The following is a 22,359-nucleotide window of genomic DNA, read 5'->3' as shown; positions in this document are numbered from 1 at the left end:
GTGTGAAAAAAGGTTTCCTGTTCAGTCAAATGGACTTATCCATCACACATCATATGCTTTACACTTACACCAGATATATAAGATATTTATTATTATTTTATCTTTCCCTCTCTTTCTATTTTTTCTTTCCATTCATGACTTCATAGGTCTAATATTTTTCCCTGTTAAATAGAAACACTGGTAAAAAAAAAAAAAAAAAACTCCTATGAAGAAGATTTGTTGACTCAAAACTATTTTTACTTATATTTCATTGTTGACATTATTTTGGCACATTTGACAGTATTTTCACTACCTTTGCTTTTCTTTTTCTTTTTTTTAATTCTTTCCATCCATGACATTCTGCTTTTATTCCATGCTCAATAGAAAAACTGGTAGAAAACTATCTCATGAAGAAATTCATATAATATTGTTACACTTTTAATATTGAATCTCTAATTTTCTGTTATCAAAAAACAAAACAACAAAAAAAAAGAACAACAAAAAAAAGAATCTACATTTTTTTTTTGTTGGTTTATTTAAAATTAAGTTGAATTATCAAAAAAATATGAGTTTCCATCAGAGATCACTAGTAAATAGCGTAAGTATTTTTTTTTTTTTTAAATTTCAGACTAAATTCACCAAGTTATAATGCTTTAATTGATTGAAATAGTAATCATTACAACAAATGAGACATTTTATAAATTAATCTATCCATTTTCTTTGCATTATGTAGCATAGTTTTCCACTACTGTCATGGCATTAAAGTATACCTAAAGCCAAATACAATATATACATATATAGATATATCTATATATCTATATATATATATATATTTAGTAACTCCCTTCTTGCTATGTAAATGTTGTATTGCAAAGCTTTTTTTTTTTTTAACATATCATGTATGTACTGTACATATGTTATTTTTTATTTGCCCAGAGTTCCACTTCTTTTCAATGGTCATGTAATTTTTATTATATTAAAGCGGAGCGCCGCCGAAAATTTTTTTTTTAAATGTCAGCAGCTACAAATACTGCAGCTGCTGACTTTTAAAACATGGACACTTACCTGTCCAGGGCGCCCGCGATGTCGGCATCCGAGGCCGAACCGTCTCAGCGTCCTCGGGTGCTGCCGCCTCCATCTTCGGTAAGGGAATCAGGAAGTGAAGCCGTGCAGCTTCACTTCCCGGTTCCCTACTGCGCATGCGCGAGTCACGCAGCGCAATACGGATCGTCCCTGCTGCCTCTGGGACCCGTGTGTTTCCCAGCAGGCAGCAGGGAGGGAGCAGGAAGTGGTATAAATAACCGCAGATTCTGCAGCTATCTATGCCGAAAGTGGGTACAGATACCTGTAATATACAGGTATCTGTACCCCCCTCCCCCCTGAAAGGTGCCAACTGTGTCACCGGAGGGGGGGAGGAATCTGATGAGTGGAAGTTCCACTTTTGGGTGGAACTCCACTTTAAAAAATAACTAAAAGAATAGAGACTGTCCAATTAGCAAAGAAAACATTCACTGAGCTTATTAAAAAATAAAACATAAAAAAGTTATATAACTGTTTTCTGCTTTCACACAGACCACACATAAAGGTAATGTCACCACATTCTTCTTTTTGGGATTTAACAGCAATGCTGTATATAATCTGCTGCTCTTCACCTTGGTCCTTATTATATACATTATGACAATTTGTGGAAACTGTTTAATCATCATGCTGGTAAATTACAGCAAGACTCTCCACTCTCCTATGTACTTCTTCCTCTCCCAACTCTCTATATCTGACATCATACTGACCACAGATATTGCTCCTAACATGTTAAATATTGTTCTACATGAGAGGACCTCTGTATCTTTTTCTGGTTGCATTGTTCAATATTATGTCTATGGTACAACAGAAGGATTTGAATGTTTCCTTCTGACAGTGATGTCCTATGACCGCTATCTAGCCATCTGCTCTCCTCTGCATTATTCCTCCATTATGAAACAAACACTTTGTATTAAATTAGTTCTTGCATCCTGGATTTTCAGCTGTTCTATGGGATTAATATCAATACTTGAAATATGTCAACTAGAATTCTGTGGACCAAATGTTATTGACTATTTATTCTGTGATTTCAATCCTCTTGTAGAACTTTCTTGCTCGGATACATCCAGAGTTCAAATGGAAACAACCTTGTTGTGTGTTCCTGTGCTAATATTACCCTTCCTAGGGATAGTGGTTTCATATATTTATATTGTTTTAACAATAATGAAGATATCCTCCTTTTCTGGAAGACTGAAATCCTTTTCCACTTGTAGCTCCCATCTCACTGTTGTGTTTATATTTTATGGAACTCTGATTGCTGCATATCTGATTCCAAAGGAAGGACAATCACGAACGACCAGTAAGATGATGTCCTTGTTGTATACAGTGTTTACTCCCTTTGTAAACCCTTTCATATACAGCTTGAGGAATAAAGATATTAAGGACAGTTTAAAGACGTTGTATATAAACAAAAGGCTTTTTATTTAAAACCTTTGGTAATTATTAAGATATATCTATTTAAACTTGTAGACAACTCGGTGTGCACTGGTCGTACTGAAGCAATGCCTAATAATAAATTGGTATTAGAGTTTAATTGCCCAAATTGGGCTCCCAAAAAAAGGTTACCACCCTTCAGACCTTGATTCCATGGTACCTCTTAAAACTCCCCTTACCCTACGTTCACACTTATGCATCTTTAGTGCATTTTGCAGTTTGCAGAAACACACTACAGTCCATTTAACATGGTTTCCTATGGTACCTAGTTCACATCTATGCGTTTTTTGAAAGGGTCAGTGACTTTTTTCCCTTGATTTGCGGCTAATAGACTTCAATGGAGCTGCTCCAGAAACGCAAGTGGTACATTTTTGATGCAATTTTTGATGTGTTTTGCATTTTGCAGTTCTTATTTTACCACTGTATATAGCTGGTTGCTACTCAGGGGACCGGGAAGCCGGTCGCCGCGTCCTTGACAACTGATGAGTCATCACCTGTCAATGGGCTTTCCCGCTGAAAGCTGAATGTAAAAAAAAAATGAAATTGCTGGCAAGAAAATGCGAAAAAAAAAAAAAAAACGGCGTGGGGTTCCCCCCAGATCTATACCAGGCCCTTCAGGTCTAGTATGGATTCAGAGGGGACCCCATGCCAAAAATAAAAAAATGGTATGGGGTCCCCCCAAAATCCATACTAGACCCTTATCCGAGCATGCAGCCCATCAGGAAAGGTAGGGGACGAGTGAGCGCACCCCCCAAAACCATATCAGGCAACATGCCCTCAACATGAGGGGTGAGTGCAAAGCATCTTGCCCCCATATTGATGAGGACAAGGGCCTCTTCCCGACAACCCTAGCTGGTGGTTGTCGGGGACTGTCAGCGGGGGGCTTATTGGAATCTAGAAGAGATGGCAGCGGCGGGAAGAGATAGCTCGAGGAGGAGACGGCGGGAAGAGACGGTGGTGACAAGAAGAGACAGATTTAAAACCTTTGATAAAAGTGAAATTATTAAGATAAAAAAAAATCTACAAGAATCTACAAAATAGAAAAATCTAAACAAATCCTTTATGGTACAATGGGTCAATATGCTGATGGTATAGCACCATCACTAGCACCATCATCTAGCTACTCAGAAGGATTAGTCCCTCCAAGCATCCCAGACCCTACAAAACATTCCAAGCTAAATGCAGCAATGCTGTTTTGGGGACAGGAGCTACACTGGGCAAAACTTCTGGCAGATCTCCATGAGGTGCCTGACCCAACGCCATCTTTACCCAACAATGTCATGAGTGACAATGACATGCTGCATAAGAACACTACACTTAAATGGGTTGTAAACCTTCGTGTTTTTCACCTTAATGTATTCTATGCATTAAGGTGAAAAAAAAAAAAACCTGAAAGTCACCGGCCCCCAGCCCCCCCATTTTACCTACCTAAGACCCTTCATCTCTTCGACGGGGAAGCGCTGTCCCTCTCTCCACGGGGTCCCGGCTCTTGATTGGATAGACTGATAGCGGCGCAGCCATTGACTCCCGCTGCTGTCAATCAAACCCAATGATGTGGGCGCCAGGGGGCGGGGCCCAGTGCGGCATTCGTGATTTGTGTCTGTGGACGCAAATGCTGGACTCGGGAGTGCGCCCGCAAGGTGACCCCCTTGGAAGAGTGCTTCTCCTAGGGGGTTATCTGATGCAGGGAGGAGCCGCAAGATCTGCCGGGGGACCCCAGAAGAGGAGTGTGGGGCCACTCTGTGCAAAACGAGTTGCACAGTGGAGGTAAGTATGACATGTTTGTTATTTAAAAAAAAAGCAAAAAAAAAAGGTCCTTTACAGTCACATTAAGACATTTTAAACCACATCACTCATGCCCATAATATGATTGTTTCATGAGTGCCATTTAGTGATCATAATGCAGTATTTTTCCTGAAATATTTCTGCTTCAATAATTTTTATTGAGTTTTCATAAGAGTTAAAACATAACAGCAGGAAGGTTTGTAAAGATGAGTGTAAAATAAGCTCTGTCGACCCCTTACAAAGTGTAAATTTCCAGAAATATTTCAAACAAGAAAATGCTGCATTAGGGCCACAAGGTGTCGTTGACAATAATGTATTCCAATTGGATAAAACAATGTATTCTGATGGTGGGGAAGTCTGAATACAAAGACACAGCAGGAGAGTTGCTCCATCCACATTGAGTGTGTGAATGGGGGATTTGGGTCAGTTTTTTTATCGTTTAAAGCAGAACTTCCATCCACACCTCCTCTCCTCTGTTGTAGAAATTTTTTGGGAAAGAATTAGGGGGCAAGGGCCAGGTGGCATGTCATCAGTGAAGCTGTCGGCTTAACCTGAAAAGCCTGCAGCTTACCGATGACATCACAGAAGATGATGGTGGCACGGGACAGAGGGGAGGTGCAGAGAAGAAGTGGGTCTCAGCAGGACGAAGCTGAATCTGCTGGGTGGGTGAGTACCTTAAATGTGCGGGACCTGCAACCAGGTTAGTGGGGGTTAAAAAAAAGAGGGGGTATGGAGCATAAAGTTTCCCTTTTGCCCGCTGGTTGAATGAGAAAAACTGACTCATCTATGGCCAGTTTTACCAATTGCAGCTGTTATATAGAAAGGGGATGTTTTTTTCTTCCCCCCTCTTGGTCTTTTCTCCAGCTACATAGGAATACTATTGGAACATTGGAGAGAAGGACAGATTGATGCCTTCTGTTCATATCTTTGCCTTTCCCTCTTCCCTTTCTCTCCCCATGTTGTCCTCCCTCCTTCATCTGCCCTGATTGTGTCTCTGCATACTTACCTGCATTATTATAACCTCTGTTTATCCTGACTAAGCCAAGTGCAAAATTAATCCAACTGGAAGCCTTCTGCTCCTATTACTTATTACAATCCAGATTCTTCATACTGCTTTGAATTTATAAGTATCAAGCATGGGTCATGGATGTTGAATGGACTCGTAGTGAGGAGGCAGACACAGAGGTCTCAGATAAATTCATTATGGATTTTACTATTTTAAAATTGTCAAAAAAAGGTTTATGATATTTGTTGGAACAGTAAATGTTTACTGATATGCATGGGAAATATGTGCTCTCTATGGGGGTTATTTACTGAAGGCAAATCCACTTTCCACTGCAAGTGCACTTGGAAGTAAAGTCACTGTAGATGCAAGGAAAATTAAAAACAGCACTTTAGCTTGCACATGATTAAGTGATAAAATCAGCAGAGCTTCCACTCATTTCAGATCTACCCCTTAGATTTAGAGCAACTGCACTTTCAAGTGCACTTGCAGTGCAAAGTGGATTTACCTTCGTAATTAACCCCCTATGTCTGTTATAGTGTTTTTTAAATTGTTCCCCTGACTTTTATTGGAATAAAGTTGTAACCTTGTAGCAGTGGTGTGGTGCTTCAATTTCCATTTTTGTTGCATTGACCTAAAAGCCAGGAAGATGGTGAAGATCCTCTGGGGTGTAGAAGCCACCTGACCAGATTTTTTACATTCAACAACAATACTTTAAAGGGGTTGTAAAGTCAGAAGGTTTTTTTTTACCTTAACCACTTCAGCCCCGGAAGGATTTACCCCCTTCCTGACCAGAGCACTTTTTACAATTTGGCACTGCGTCGCTTTAACTGCTAATTGCGCGGTCATGCAATGCTGTAACCAAACGAAATTTGCGTCCTTTTCTTCCCACAAATAGAGCTTTCTTTTGATGGTATTTGATCACCTCTGCCGTTTTTATTTTTTGCGCTATACACGGAAAAAGACCGAAAATTTTGAAAAAAAATGATATTTTCTACTTTTTGTTCTAAAAAAAATCCAATAAACTCAATTTTAGTCATACATTTAGGCCAAAATGTATTTGGCCACATGTCTTTGGTAAAAAAAAGTCAATAAGTGTATATTTATTGGTTTGCGCAAAAGTTATAGCGCCTACAAACTAGGGTACATTTTCTGGAATTTACACAGTCTTTAATTTATGACTGCCTATGTCATTTCTTGAGGTGCTAAAATGACAGGGCAGTACAAAACCCCCACAAATGACCCCATTTTGGAAAGTAGACACCCCAAGGAAATTGCTGAGAGGCATGTTGAGCCCATTGAATATTCATTTTTTTTGTCCCAAGTGATTGAATAATGAAAAAAAAAAAAAAAAATTACAAAAAGTTGTCACTAAATGATATATTGCTCACACAGGCCATGGGCATATGTGGAATTGCACCCCAAAATACATTTAGCTGCTTCTCCTGAGTATGGGGATACCACATGTGTGGGACTTTTTGGGAGCCTAGCCGCATACGGGGCCCCGAAAACCAATCACTGCCTTCAGGATTTCTAAGGGCGTACATTTTTGATTTTACTCCTCACTACCTATCACAGTTTTGAAGGCCATAAAATGCCCAGATGGCACAAACCCCCCCCAAATGACCCCATTTTGGAAAGTAGACACCCCAAGCTATTTGCTGAGAGGCATGTTGAGTCCATGGAATATTTTATATTTTGACACAAGTTGCGGGAAAGTGACAATTTATTTTTTTTTTTTTTTTTTTTTGCACAAAGTTGTCACTAAATGATATATTGCTCACACAGGTCATGGGCATATGTGGAATTGCACCCCAAAATACATTCTGCTGCTTCTCTTGAGTACGGGGATACCACATGTGTGGGACTTTTTAGGAGCCTAGCCGCGTACGGGACCCCGAAAACCAATCACCGCCTTCAGGATTTCTAAGGGTGTACATTTTTGATTTCACTCTTCACTGCCTATCACAGTTTCGGAGGCCATGGAATGCCCAGGTGGCACAAACCCCCCCCAAATGACCCCATTTTGGAAAGTAGACACCCCAAGCTATTTGCTGAGAGGCATGGTGAGTATTTTGCAGCTCTCATTTGTTTTTGAAAATGAAGAAAGACAAAAAAAAAAATTTTTTTTTTCTTTTTTTAATTTTCAAAACTTTGTGACAAAAAGTGAGGTCTGCAAAATACTCACTATACCTCTCAGCAAATAGCTTGGGGTGTCTACTTTCCAAAATGGGGTCATTTGGGGGGGGTTTGTGCCACCTGGGCATTCCATGGCCTCCGAGACTGTGATAGGCAGTGAAGAGTGAAATCAAAAATTTACGCCCTTAGAAAGCCTGAAGGCGGTGCTTGGTTTTCGGGGTCCCATACGTGGCTAGGCTCCCAAAAAGTCTCACACATGTGGTATCCCCGTACTCAGGAGAAGCAACAGAATGTATTTTGGGGTGTAATTTCACATATTCCCATTGCATGTTTGAGCAATATATCATTTAGTGACAACTTTGTGCAAAAAAAAAAAAAAAAATAATAATTTGTCTCTTTCCCGCAACTTGTGTCACAATATAAAATATTCCAAATACTCACTATACCTCTCAGCAAATAGCTTGGGGTGTCTACTTTCCAAAATGGGGTCATTTGGGGGGGGTTTGTGCCACCTGGGCATTCCATGGCCTCCGAGACTGTGATAGGCAGTGAAGAGTGAAATCAAAAATTTACGCCCTTAGAAAGCCTGAAGGCGGTGCTTGGTTTTCGGGGTCCCATACGTGGCTAGGCTCCCAAAAAGTCTCACACATGTGGTATCCCCGTACTCAGGAGAAGCAACAGAATGTATTTTGGGGTGTAATTTCACATATTCCCATTGCATGTTTGAGCAATATATCATTTAGTGACAACTTTGTGCAAAAAAAAAAAAAAAAATAATAATTTGTCTCTTTCCCGCAACTTGTGTCACAATATAAAATATTCCATGGACTCGACATGCCTCTCAGCAAATAGCTTGGGGTGTCTACTTTCCAAAATGGGGTCATTTGGGGGGGGTTTGAACTGTCCTGGCATTTTATGCACAACATTTAGAAGCTTATGTCACACATCATCCACTCTTCTAACCACTTGAAGACAAAGCCCTTTCTGACACTTTTTGATTACATGAAAAAATTATTTTTTTTTGCAAGAAAATTACTTTGAACCCCCACACATTATATATTTTTTTAAAGCAAATGCCCTACAGATTAAAATGGTGGGTGTTTAATTTTTTTTTTTCACACAGTATTTGCGCAGCGATTTTTCAAACGCATTTTTTGGGGAAAAAACACACTTTTTTACATTTTAATGCACTAAAACACACTATATTGCCCAAATGTTTGATGAAATAAAAAAGATGATCTTAGGCCGAGTACATGGATACCAAACATGACATGCTTTACAATTGCGCACAAACGTGCAGTGACAACAAAATAAATACATTTTTAAAAGCCTTTAAAAGCCTTTACAGGTTACCACTTTAGATTTACAGAGGAGGTCTACTGCTAAAATTACTGCCCTCGATCTGACCGTCGTGGTGATACCTCACATGCATGGTGCAATTGCTGTTTACATTTGATGCCAGACCAACGCTTGCGTTCGCCTTAGCGCGAGAGCAGGGGGGACAGGGGTGCTTTTTTTTTTTTCTTTATTATTTTTTTGCTTTTTTATCTTATTTTAAAACTGTTCCTTTCATTTTTTTTTTTTTTTAATCATTTTTATTGTTATCTCAGGGAATGTAAATATCCCCTATGATAGCAATAGGTAGTGACAGGTACTCTTTTTTGAAAAAATTGGGGTCTATTAGACCCTAGATTTCTCCTCTGCCCTCAAAGCATCTGACCACACCAAGATAGGTATGATAAAATGCTTTCCCAATTTCCCAATGGCGCTATTTACATCCGGCGAAATCTAAGTCATAAAATGCTCGTAGCTTCCGGTTTCTTAGGCCATAGAGATGTTTGGAGCCACTCTGGTCTCTGATCAGCTCTATGGTCAGCTGGCTGAATCACCGGCTGCATTCTCAGGTTCCCTGTTGAGACAGGAGAGCCAGAGAAAAACACGGAAGACGGTGGGGGGGGGGGCATTCTCTCCCACTGCTTGTAAAAGCAGTCTAGAGGCTAATTAGCCGCTAGGATTGCTTCTACATGAAAGCCGACCGCTGGCTGAAAAGAATGATACCAAGATGATACCTAAACCTGCAAGCATCATTCTGGTATAACCACTCAAAGTCGTGAATGCTGTACCTGAAGACAAAAAAATGGTTAACAATAAAGCACAGTAAACGGTAAAGTATAAATAATTACATACCTGAAAAACAAACATTATAAAACATAATAACAATAAAACATTGCAGAATAGAATACAGTAAAAAAGAGCAGAACAATAGAGAGAGAAGAAAGAGAGAGAGAACAATAAAACGACAACTATTATTTTTTATTTTATATTTTTGTTTGTGTTTTTTTTTTCTTTTTTTACACTTTTTTTGTAACTGTAACTTTTATAACTGTAACCGGTTCCAGGTTCGGGTCTCTCAAAATGCGATGGCATCTTGGGAGACCCTGTGAAAGTGTGCCTAGTCTGTGGAATGCTGTACCCTACGCTAATACTCAGCTAGTGAATGGTAGTGTTCAAAACATTCACCAATGCAAAGACCAGGATTGTCAGGACAGGAGGGACAATAATAGTGGGTGTCACGCCTATATCCGCGCTTGCTGCAGACACAACATCTTTTTTGGGGGGGTTCGTTGGGTAGGGGTACTCGGGAGGACATAAAAATGCCTCTCATGCAGCCGACTGCATTTGGTTGGGGATGTGAATGGGGGAAGTACGGGCGCTGCAGAAGTGGTGGGTACCCAATTAGGATTGGCGAATGCACCAGGAAGGGCACTATGGGCATGACGGGCCTGTGTTTGTCTTCTTGGTGGCAGCGGGACACTATTTGTGCTTGCCACCTCACCAGCTTGAACTGCACTTATGGGACTCGCCACGTCACCAAGTGTTACTGCAGTGCTGGTTTGACTACGACCGGGGTGTACTAGGCCGCTGGCGCTTGCCAGTTCACCAAAACGCTACCAAAAAAACTGTAAACGATCGCAGGGATCAGGCCTGACTCTGCGAAGGCTGCAGTTATGCATTTAGTGTTTTGTAAGTGACAGTGATCGATCGATACTGCACTTGGGTGGGCTGGGCTGGGCCGGGCGGAGGGGCAAAACGCAGGTGCTAGCAGGTATCTGGGCTGATCCCGCTAACACTGCGTTTTTGGGAACCCTAAACTGCTGGGGACGCCAGTATAGATCTGATCGGATCAGATATTGATCAGTTCAGATACTATACCACTAAGGGAGGTGTACAGTGCGTGCGTGGGTGTTAGCGCTACTGGCACTAACCTGACGCTGCCTGGGGCTGGTGCTTGCCAGTTCACCAAAACGCTACAAAAAAAACTGTTAGCGATCGCAGGGATCAGGCCTGACTCTGCGAACGCTGCAGTTATGCGTTTAGTGTTTTGTAAGTGACAGTGATCGATCGATACTGCACTTGGGTGGGCTGGGCTGGGCCGGGCGGAGGGGTAAAACGCAGTTGCTAGCAGGTATCTGGGTTGATCCCGCTAACACTGCGTTTTTGGGAACCCTAAACTGCTGGGGACGCTAGTATAGATCTGATCGGATCAGATATTGATGCGTTCAGATACTATACCACTAAGGGAGGTGTACGGTGCGTGCGTGGGTGTTAGCGGTACTGGCACTAACCTGACACTGCCTGGGGCTGGTGCTTGCCATTTCACCAAAATGCTACCAAAAAAACTGTTAGCGATCGCAGGGATCAGGCCTGACTCTGCGAACGCTGCAGTTATGCGTTTAGTGTTTTGTAAGTGACAGTGATCGATCGATACTGCACTTGGGTGGGCTGGGCCGAGCTGGGCGGAGGGGCAAAACGCAGGTGCTAGCAGGTATCTGGGCTGATCCCGCTAACACTGTGTTTTTGGGAACCCTAAACTGCTGGGGACGCTAGTATAGATCTGATCGGATCAGATATTGATCTGTACAGATACTATACCACTAAGGGAGGCGTATGCTGCGTGCGTGGGTGTTAGCGGTACTGGCGCTTATCTGACGCTGCCTGGGGCGACGCATATCACCGCCGGGCGATCAGGGGGCTAAATCTTTATTCGGTAATAAACGGCGGGTGCCCTGACATTATAAAAAATAAACAAACTAACCAGCGTCACCCGTAACGGTTATACAGTGATCAGTGGTGAAAGGGTTAACTAGGGGGCAATCAAGGGGTTAAAACATTTATTAGATAGTATATGGGGGTCCCTGTCGCTATAAAACTCTGACGGCGAACCTAAATATTTACGTCCCTAACTAGCATCACCAGCGACACTAATACAGCGATCAGAAAAATGATCGCTTAGCGACACTGGTGACGGGGGGTGATCAAGGGGTTAAAACTTTATTAGGGGGGGTTAGGGGGGTACCCTAGACCTACAGGGGGCCTAACACTCACTGCCCTGACACTGTAACTGTCACAAACTGACACCAATACAGTAATCAGAAAAAAAAAAAAAAAAAAAAAAAACCTGCTTGGTGTCAGTTTGTGACAGGGGGGGGCGGTGATTGGGGGGGGATCGGGGGGCGATCGGGGGGGGGATCGGGGTGTTTTGTGTGCCTGGCATGTTCTACTGTGTGTGTAGTGTGTTGTGCACTTACATTGCAGTCTTCTCTCCTCGGCCCGGAACGGAAAATACCGAGCCGAGGAGAGATGACATCATTTCCTCTGCCTCTGTGTACAATACAGAGGCAGGGAAATGATCCCATTGGCTGAGAGCGATCGCGAGGGGGGGGCCACGAATGGATGGCCTCCCCCTCACCTCCGATCGCCGGGGGAGATTTGCCGACCGCCGCAGGCACCGGGGGGGGGTCCGATCGGACCCCCCACCCGCGGGCAGGCAAGGACGTACATACACGTCCTTTTGCCTGCCCGTGCCGCTCTGTCGAAGTATATAGTCGTGCGGCGGTCGGCAAGTGGTTAATGCATTCTATGCTTTAAGATAAAAAGCCTTCTGTGTGCAGCAGCATCCCTCAGTCCCCCCTAATACTTACCCGAGCCCCCTCTTTGTCTAGCAATGTCCACGAGTATATCGGCCGTCTGGGACTTTCCCTCCTGATTGGCTGAGACACAGCAGTAGTGCCATTGGTTCCCACTGCTGTCAATCAAAGTCAGTTAGCCAATCAGGAGAGAGAGGGGGCGGATCCGAACCACAGCTCTGTGTCTGAATGGATACAGGGAGCTGCGGCTCAGCCTGGGTGCCCCCATAACAAGCTGCTTGCTGTTCCTCACAGTCTTCAGAAAATAATTACACCCAGTATCATTCAACACAAAAGTCTAAGGACATACTTTGAATGAATAGGGGTCATGACTCCACCTCCTAAGTATCTTCTCTACAGTGCCTTTTATTTACTGTATAATGAAGCAGAGACATCACTCACGATAGCATAACTCTCTGCATCAGGAGAGGATCTCGTGGACCTGGAGAAGAGACAAAGAGAAAGAAGTGTCAACACATCCTGGCCTGAGGAATGCTGAAAAAGGTATAAAAATTATAAAACATGCGCACTCTGAAGACTTCCAACACGGAGGGTGGCTGAGTGTGGAGTTGAAGCAGAACTGTGCCATAGAGCAGTGGTCATCAACCCTGTCCTCAGGACCCACTAACAGACCAGGTTTTAGGTACTACCTTGGGGGGATGCAGACTAGAATACTGCAATCACTGAGCAGCAAATGATATCGCCTGTGATGTTCTTCAGTTATCTTGCAAAAGTGGCCTGTTAGTGGGCCCTGAGGACAGGGTTGATGACCACTGCCATAGAGGGTCCCCAGGGCTCTTGCTATGAGGTGCAAGTATGTAAAGCATGTTATCAAATTATGGTAGGCTTGACTCCAAATTGTCCTTGTAGATTGATGTGTGCTCCTCCTCAATGCTAAGTTGCTGCCTCTTCCATCTAATCACAATCTTAGCATCTTATCATGAGTCTTCAGTCAGTCTTCTCTACTGTTGGGCCATGTATTACAGAAATATGGCACATGCACACAGAGTTACCTCGTCCTGGCACTATACTCGTACTCCCACCATCTTACAGATTCTGGATTGTACACTGAGCTGTGCATGCATGGTAGTCAGTATACAGTTGATAAAAAAATGTTAGCAGGAACGAAAAAAGGTTGTTACTGTAGTTGAGACATACAGATTCTCCTCACTTACCTGAGCCCCCTCTCTGTCCAGAGATGTCCACCAGTGTATCAGCCGTCCAGGACTCTCCTGATTGGCTGAGATATAGCAGCAGTGCCATTGTTTCCCACTGCTGTCAATCAAAGTCAATCAGGAGAGAGAGGGGGCGGGGCCGAACAGCAGCTCTTTGTTTGAATGGACACAGTGAGCTGCGGCTCGGCCTGGGTGCCCCATAACAAGCTGCTTGCTATTCCTCACAGTCTTCATAGAATAATTACACCCAGTATCATTCAACCCAAAAAGTCTAAGGAAATATTTTGAATGAATAGGGGTCATAACTCCACCTCCTAAGTATCTTCTCTATAGTGCCTTTCATTTACTGTATAATGAAGCAGAGACATCACTCATGATAGCATAACTCTCTGCATCAGGAGAGGATCTCCTGGACCAGAGAAGAGACAAAGAGAAAGAAGTGTCAGCACTAGGGATGAGCCGAACACCCCCCTGTTCGGTTCGCACCAGAACATGCGAACAGGAAAAAAGTTCGCTCAAACACGCGAACACCGTTAAAGTCTATGGGACACGAACATGAATAATCAAAAGTGCTAATTTTAAAGGCTTATATGCAAGTTATTGTCATAAAAAGTGTTTGGGGACCTGGGTCCTGCCCCAGGGGACATGGATCAATGCAAAAAAAAGTTTTAAAAACGGCCGTTTTTTCAGGAGCAGTGATTTTAATAATGCTTAAAGTCAAACAATAAAAGTGTAATATCCCTTTAAATTTCGTACCTGGGGGGTGTCTATAGTATGCCTGTAAAGGGGCGCATGTTTCCTGTGTTTAGAACAGTCTGACAGCAAAATGACATTTGGAAGGAAAAAACACATTTAAAACTACCCGCGGCTATTGCATTGCCGACAATACACATAGAAGTTCATTGATAAAAACGGCATGGGAATTCCCCCCAGGGAAACCCCGAACCAAAATAAAAAAAAAAAAAATGACGTGGGGGGTCCCCCTAAATTCCATACCAGGCCCTTCAGGTCTGGTATGGATATTAAGGGGAACCCCGGCCAAAATTTAAAAAAAAAATGACGTGGGGTTCCCCCTAAATTCCATACCAGACCCTTCAGGTCTGGTATGGATTTTAAGGGGAACCCCGCGCCAAAAAAAAAAAAAAAAACGGCGTGGGGTTCCCTCAAAAATCCATACCAGACCCTTATCCGAGCACGCAACCTGGCAGGCCGCAGGAAAAGAGGGGGTACGAGAGTGCGCCCCCCCCCCCTCCTGAACCGTACCAGGCCACATGCCCTCAACATTGGGAGGGTGCTTTGGGGTAGCCCCCCAAAACACCTTGTCCCCATGTTGATGAGGACAAGGGCCTCATCCCCACAACCGTGGCCGGTGGTTGTGGGGGTCTGCGGGCGGGGGGCTTATCGGAATCTGGAAGCCCCCTTTAACAAGGGGACCCCCAGATCCCGGCCCCCCCCCTGTGTGAAATGGTAAGGGGGTACTTACCCCTACCATTTCACTAAAAAACTGTCAAAATAGTTAAAAATGACAAAAGACAGTTTTTGACAATTCCTTTATTTAAATGCTTCTTCTATCTTCCTTCATCTTCTTCTTCTTCTGGTTCTTCTGACTCTTCTGGTTCTTCCTCCGGCGTTCTCGTCCAGCATCTTCTCCGCGGCGTCTTCTATCTTCTTCTCCTCGGGCCGCTCCGCACCCATGGCATGAGGGGAGGCTCCCGCTCTTCTCTTCATCTTCTTCTTCATCCTCTTCTCTTCTTCATCTTCTTCATCTTCATCTTCTCTTCTTAATTTTCTTCTGCGGGCCGCTCCGCATCCATGCATGGAGGGAGGCTCCCGCTGTGTGACGGCGTCTCCTCGTCTGACGGTTCTTAAATAACGGGGGGCGGGGCCACCCGGTGACCCCGCCCCCCTCTGACGCACGGTGACTTGACGGGACTTCCCTGTGACGTCACGGGGAATGCCACAGGGAAGTCCCGTCATGTCCCGTGCAGACCCGGCCACGGTTGTGGGGATGAGGCCCTTGTCCTCATCAACATGGGGACAAGGTGTTTTGGGGGGCTACCCCAAAGCACCCTCCCAATGTTGAGGGCATGTGGCCTGGTACGGTTCAGGAGGGGGGGGGCCGCACTCTCGTCCCCCCCTCTTTTCCTGCGGCCTGCCAGGTTGCGTGCTCGGATAAGGGTCTGGTATGGATTTTTGGGGGAACCCCACGCCGTTTTTTTTTTTTTTTTTTGGCGCGGGGTTCCCCTTAAAATCCATACCAGACCTGAAGGGTCTGGTATGGAATTTAGGGGGAACCCCACGTCATTTTTTTTTTTTAATTTTGGCCGGGGTTCCCCTTAATATCCATACCAGACCTGAAGGGCCTGGTATGGAATTTAGGGGGACCCCCCACGTCATTTTTTTTTTTTTTAATTTTGGTTCGGGGTTTCCCTGGGGGGAATTCCCATGCCGTTTTTATCAATGAACTTCTATGTGTATTGTCGGCAATGCAATAGCCGCGGGTAGTTTTAAATGTGTTTTTTCCTTCCAAATGTCATTTTGCTGTCAGACTGTTCTAAACACAGGAAACATGCGCCCCTTTACAGGCATACTATAGACACCCCCCAGGTACGAAATTTAAAGGGATATTACACTTTTATTGTTTGACTTTAAGCATTATTAAAATCACTGCTCCTGAAAAAACGTCCGTTTTTAAAACTTTTTTTTGCATTGATACATGTCCCCTGGGGCAGGACCCGGGTCCCCAAACACTTTTTATGACAATAACTTGCATATAAGCCTTTAAAATTTGCACTTTTGATTTCTCCCATAGACTTTTAAAGGGTGTTCCGCGGCATTCGAATTTCCCGCGAACACCCCAAATTGTTCGGTGTTCGGCGAACTTGCGAACAGCTAATGTTCGAGTCGAACATGAGTTCGACTCGAACTCGAAGCTCATCCCTAGTCAGCACATCATGGCCTGAGGACTGCTGAAAAAGGTATAAAAATTATAAAACATGCACACTCTGAAGACTTTCAACATGGAGGATGGCTGAGTTTGGAGTTGAGATTTGAAGCAGATCTGTGCCATAGAGGGTCTCCAGGGCTCTTGCTATGATGTGCAAGTATGCAAAGCATGTTATCACATTATGGTAGGCTTGTCTCCAAATTGCCCTTGTACATTGATGTGTGCTCCTCCTCAATGCTAAGTTGCTGCCTCTTCCATGTAATCACAATCTTAGCAACTTATCATGAGTCTTCAGTCAATCTTCTCTACTATTGGGCCATGTATTACAGAACTATGGCACATGCACACAGAGTTACCTCATCCTGGCACTATACTCGTACTCCCACCATCTTACAGATTCTGGATTGTACACTGAGCTGTGCATGCATGGTAGTCAGTGTACAGTTGATAAAAAAATGTTAGCAGGAACGAAAAAAGGTTCTTACTGTAGTTTAGACATACAGATTCTCCTCTAACTTAAAACTCCAACTACCATTATTTTTTTTATATGGAGTTTACCTCTGCTTAAATGAACACTATATTGTAAAAAAGTATTGGGACACCTGCCTTTACACCCACATGAACTTTAATGGCATCCCAGTCTTAGTCCGTAGGGTTCAATATTGAGTTGGTCCACCCTTTGCAGCTATAACAGCTTCAACTCTTGAGGGAAGGCTGTCCACAAGGTTTAGGAGTGTGTCTATAGGAATGTTTGACCATTCTTCCAGAAGTGCATTTATGAGGTCAGGTACTGAAGTAGACGAGAAGGCCTGGCTCACAGTCTCCACTCTAATTCATCCCAAAGGTGTTCTATCGGATTGAGGTCAGGACTCTGTGCAGGCCAGTCAAGTTCCAACACCCCAAATTTGCTAATCCATGTCTTTGTCTACCTTGCTTTGTGTTCTGGTCCAAATCATTTGGTGAAGGGTGGATTATGGTGTGGGGTTGTTTTGTCAGGGGTTGGGCTTGGCCACTTAGTTCCAGTGAAGGGAACTCTTAAGGCATCAGCATACCAAGACATTTTTTTTTTCCATAAAGATTTTATTCAGTTTAAAGACATACATAAACAGAACAAGTCCGATACATACTTTTTATAACAAAATATATCTATAACATCAAATTGGTACTCTTTAAAGATACTTAGGGATACATTCTGAGACATAGTGAACAAGAACTGAACTTGTAATGTACCAGTAGTGTGTGGGGGCAAAGGATCTCTTTCTCATTTTTTCACCTCCCCCCCCTCCCCTCTGGATACCAACCAAATAAGAAGACAGATAAATGGTTCATTCTCGACCAACAAATAATGCTATATGCATCGCAATAAGGCTAACCAGGTATCAAAAGGAGGGTACCATCACGTAGAATAAATCATGTATGTTCGTTTAGTATCTTATGAAAGAATATGCCTAGCATCAGAAAAGAACAAAAAGAATAGAGAAAGAAAAGTACAAACAGAAGAGAGGACTAGGGGTAAAGAGACATGGGGTGGAAGATAAGAGAGAGAGGGGAACCTATAGGGGGGAAGAACAAAATAAAAAAGGGGATATCAGAAGGAGACATAAGTGGACCCACGCTCGCCCTCCCCCCCAACCCCATCCCCCGATACCCCATCAACCAGCTCAAAGGACATTTAATCACTCCGCAAAGTGTATTGACGGTATCTCTCTGTGGTAGTGAAGTGTGACCAGCAGGCCCAAAGCATAGAGAATTTATGAACTCTGTCTTGTGCAATATGGATCAGTTCCTCCATCTCTTTAATGTTTGAAATTTTTGCGAGCCATTCCCTGATCGTTGGGGCGCGAGTGGACTGCCACAGTTTGGGTATACAAAGTTTGGCCGCATTGACCATGTGCATGGCAAGAGATTTAAAATAATCCCTTCTAGGAAGAGAGGTATGATGTAGAAGAAATTGGGCTGGGGTATAGTCTAGATTAAATGTTGTGATGTGTGTGATGATGCTATGAACCTCCCTCCAAAATGGTTGAAGGATCTCACAACCCCACCACACGTGCAGCATAGTGCCTATCTCCGTACCACACCTCCAACAAGTGTTAGGGATGGCAGGCGAGAATTTGTGTAAACACGAGGGGGTTCTATACCATCTAGTGATCACTTTATAGCAGTTTTCTTGGATAGCCACGTTTAGCGACCCTTTATGTGTGTAGTCATGAATAGCGTTCCAGTCTTCCGTAGTCAGTGGAGTGTTTAGGTCTCTGGTCCAAGACAATTGTGATGGGGTCGGGGTCTCGGTAGGCGTTTCCGATATCAGGGTGTGTAGGAAAGAAATTAAGTGTCTCTGCGGTATTTTGCGATGGCATAAGGTCTCGAATGGTGTAAGGTGTCTTGTCCATTTTGTTAGATGGGCCTGAGTCTCCAGAAAGTGTCTAATCTGTCTATAAGTCCAAAAGGAGAAAGAGGAAGTTTTAGAAAGCGACCTCAGTGTTTCTAGGGAGATTGGTTTTCCACTGGAGAAAAACTGCTGAGCCAACACGTCCTCAAAGGGCCATTCCTGTTTGAGAAAGATGTTAGATATCCAAGGTGGAAATTCTGGGTTTCCTCTAAGGGGTGTTAGAGGGCTTGGGGAAGATGTGGAATTGCCACTCAGCAAAGACTTCCTATGAGCTAAAAGAGATGGGTAAATTAGCGGGTGAGTCAAGACGGGGTGTAACCAGTTTTTGGAGGGGAGCCAAGGAAGAAGATGTAGCGGCCCAGAAACAAAAGCACCTTCAAGGAATACCCATGACTTGAGAGAGGCATGGATGTTCCAATCCGCGATTCTTGTAAGATGGCAAGCCACGTAGTAATTATATAAATCAGGCAATCCTATCCCTCCCTTCGATTTGGATAGCGTGAGGCGTGCGTATTTGATGCGAGGAGGAGAGTTTCTCCAAAGAAAGACAGAACAAGCCTTCCGATAGGTCGCGAAAAAAGATGCCGATAAAGAGATCCAGACTGCTTGCATTAAGTAAAGTAGACGAGGTAAGATGATCATCTTGATCAGGGCAGAGCGACCAAACCATGAAACATTTAAGCCTGACCACTCCTTTAAAAGTTTGTGGATCTTCATAATTGCCGGATGTTGGTTAACGAGATAGAGATCAGATAGCCGGGTAGGAATTTGGATGCCCAGATATGTGATCGCATTCTTATCCCATCTAAAGGGGAACATATCTTGGCAGTGGGTCATTTCCGGAGAGGGGAGCGTGATATTTAGAGTATGGGACTTGGAATAATTCATTTTTAGGTTAGAAATTTTCCCAAATGACTGTAAGTCTTTGAGGAGGTTCGGTAGGGAGATGCGAGGCATTTTTAGGGATAGGAGAATGTCATCAGCAAAAGCTGCTACCTTAAACTCCCTCTCCTTCACTGTTATCCCTTGTATGTTTCAATTATCTCTCAATCTGTTGAGGAGGGGCTCTAAAGTCAAGATATAAATTAAAGGGGAGAGGGGGCATCCCTGGCACGTGCCGTTGCTGATACCAAGACATTTTAGCCAATTTCATGCTCCCAACTTTGTGAGAACAGTTTGGGGATTGCCCCTTCCTGTTCCAACATGACTCACCAGTGCAAAAACAAGGTCCATAAAGACATGGATAAGCGAGTTTGGGGTGGAGGAACTTGACTGGACTGCACAGAGTCCTGACCTCAACCGGACAGAACACCTTTGGGATGAATTTGAGTGGAGACTGCAAGACAGGCCTTCTCGTCCACATCAGTGCCTGACCTCACAAATGCGCTTCTGGAAGAATGGTCAAACATTCCTTTAGACACACTCCTAAACCTTGTGGACAGCCTTCCCAAAAGAGTGGAAGCTGTTATAGCTGCAAAGGGTGGGCCAACTCAATATTGAACTCTACAGACGAAGACTGGCTTGCCATTAAAGTTCATGTGCATGTAAAGGCAGGTGTCCCAATGCTTTTGGTAAAATGAGCCGACCCAAATATTAACTAACCTGAATATAAGCCGACTGAATATAAGCCGAGGCACCTAATTTTACCACAAAAAAATAGGAAAATGTATTGGCTTGAGTAAAAGCCTAGGGTGGGAAATGCAGCAGCTACTAGTACATTTTCAGGATGCGGTGCGGCATGGACAACACAGAGGCTGTCGGCGTCACTGTGCCTATTAATGCAGCCTCACTGCCCATCATTGCAGCCTTACCGTGCCCATCATTGTAGCCTCACTGTGCCCATACATATTTGAAGTATGAATATGTGTATGTGAGTAGGGATGAGCACGATGTCCGAGTTGAACGTAGGTTTGACTCGAACATCGGGTGTTCGCCTGTTCGCCGAACAGCGAACAATATGCGGTGTTCGCGGCATATTCAAAAGCAGCCGAAACACTGTTAAAGTCTATGAGACACTAACATGAAAAATCAAAAGTGCTAATTTTAAAGGCTTATATGCAAGTTATTGTCATAAAAAATGTTTGGGGACCTGGGTCCTGCCTCAAGGGACATGTATCAATGCAAACATTTTTTTTTAAGCGGCCGTTTTTTCGGGAGCAGTGATTTTTTTAATGCTTAAAGTGAAACAATAAAAATGAAATATTTCTTTAAATATCATGCCTGAGGGGTGTCTATAGTATGCCTGCAAAGTGGCGCATTTTTCCCATGTTTAGAACAGTACCACAGCAAAATGACATTTCTAAAGGAGAAATTGTCATTCAAAGCTGATCGCGGCTGTAATGAATTAATGAATTGTCAGGTCTGGGCAATATAGATTAAACTCATTGAAAAAAAGAGCATGGGTTCCCCCCTCAGTCCATTTCCAGACCCTTTGGGTCTGGCATGAATATTAAGGGGAACCCCAACCAAAATGTAAAAAAAAATTGCGTAGTGGTCCCCCTAAAATCCATACCAGGCCATATGCCCTCAACATGGGGAGGGTGCATTGGGGTCTGAACCCAAAGCACCTTGTTCCCATGCTGATGGGGACAAGGGCCTCATCCCCACAAACCTCGCCCGGTGGTTGTGGGGGTATGCGGGCGGGGGGCTTATCAGAATATGGAAGTCTCCTTTAACAAGGGGACCACCAGATCCCAGCCTCCCCCCCTGTGTGAATTGGTAATGGGGTACAAATGTACCCCTACCATTTCACAAAAAAGGTGTCACATAGTAGGTGAGGTTGAAAAAAGACACAAGTCCATCAAGTCCAACCTATGTGTGTGATTATGTGTCAGTATTACATTACATATCCCTGTATATTGCGGTCATTCAGGTGATTATCTAATAGTTTCTTGAAGCTATCAATGCTCCCCGCTGAGACCACCGCCTGTGGAAGGGAATTCCACATCCTTGCCGCTCTTACAGTAAAGAACCCTCTACGTAGTTTAAGGTTAAACCTCTTTTCTTCTAATTGTAATGAGTGGCCACGAGTCTTATTAAACTCTTCTGCGAAAAAGTTTTATCCCTATTGTGGGGTCACCAGTACAGTATTTGTAAATTGAAATCATATCCCCTCTCAAGCATCTCTTCTCCAGAGAGAATAAGTTCAGTGCTCGCAACCTTTCCTCATAACTAAGATCCTCCAGACCCTTTATTAGCTTTGTTGCCCTTTTTTGTACTCGCTCCATTTCCAGTACGTCCCTCCTGAGGACTGGTGCCCAGAACTGGACAGCATACTCCAGGTGCGGCCGGACCAGAGTCTTGTAGAGCGGGAGAATTATCATTTTATCTCTGGAGTTGATCCCCCTTTTAATACATGCCAATATTCTGTTTGCTTTATTAGCAGCAGCTTGGCATTGCATGCCATTGCTGAGCCTATCATCTACTAGGACCCCCAGGTCCTTTTCCATCCTAGATTCCCC

At 43.7% G+C, this 22,359-nt stretch overlaps 1 protein-coding gene across 1 annotated transcript; it reads left to right on the top strand.

Annotated features, from left to right (window-relative positions):
• Positions 1–1,683: 1,683 nt before the first annotated feature.
• LOC141134836 (olfactory receptor 1468-like) lies at positions 1,684–2,484 on the top strand. The gene has a single exon (XM_073624270.1). It carries the CDS (start codon positions 1,684–1,686, stop codon positions 2,482–2,484), a length of 801 nt encoding a protein of 266 aa, XP_073480371.1.
• Positions 2,485–22,359: the final 19,875 nt, after the last annotated feature.

Source organism: Aquarana catesbeiana, linkage group LG03 (assembly GCF_042186555.1).
Source record: "Aquarana catesbeiana isolate 2022-GZ linkage group LG03, ASM4218655v1, whole genome shotgun sequence".
Lineage (NCBI taxonomy): Eukaryota > Metazoa > Chordata > Amphibia > Anura > Ranidae > Aquarana > Aquarana catesbeiana.
The sequence above is the reverse complement of the archived record's forward strand: the minus strand, read 5'-3'. Positions and strand labels throughout refer to the sequence as shown.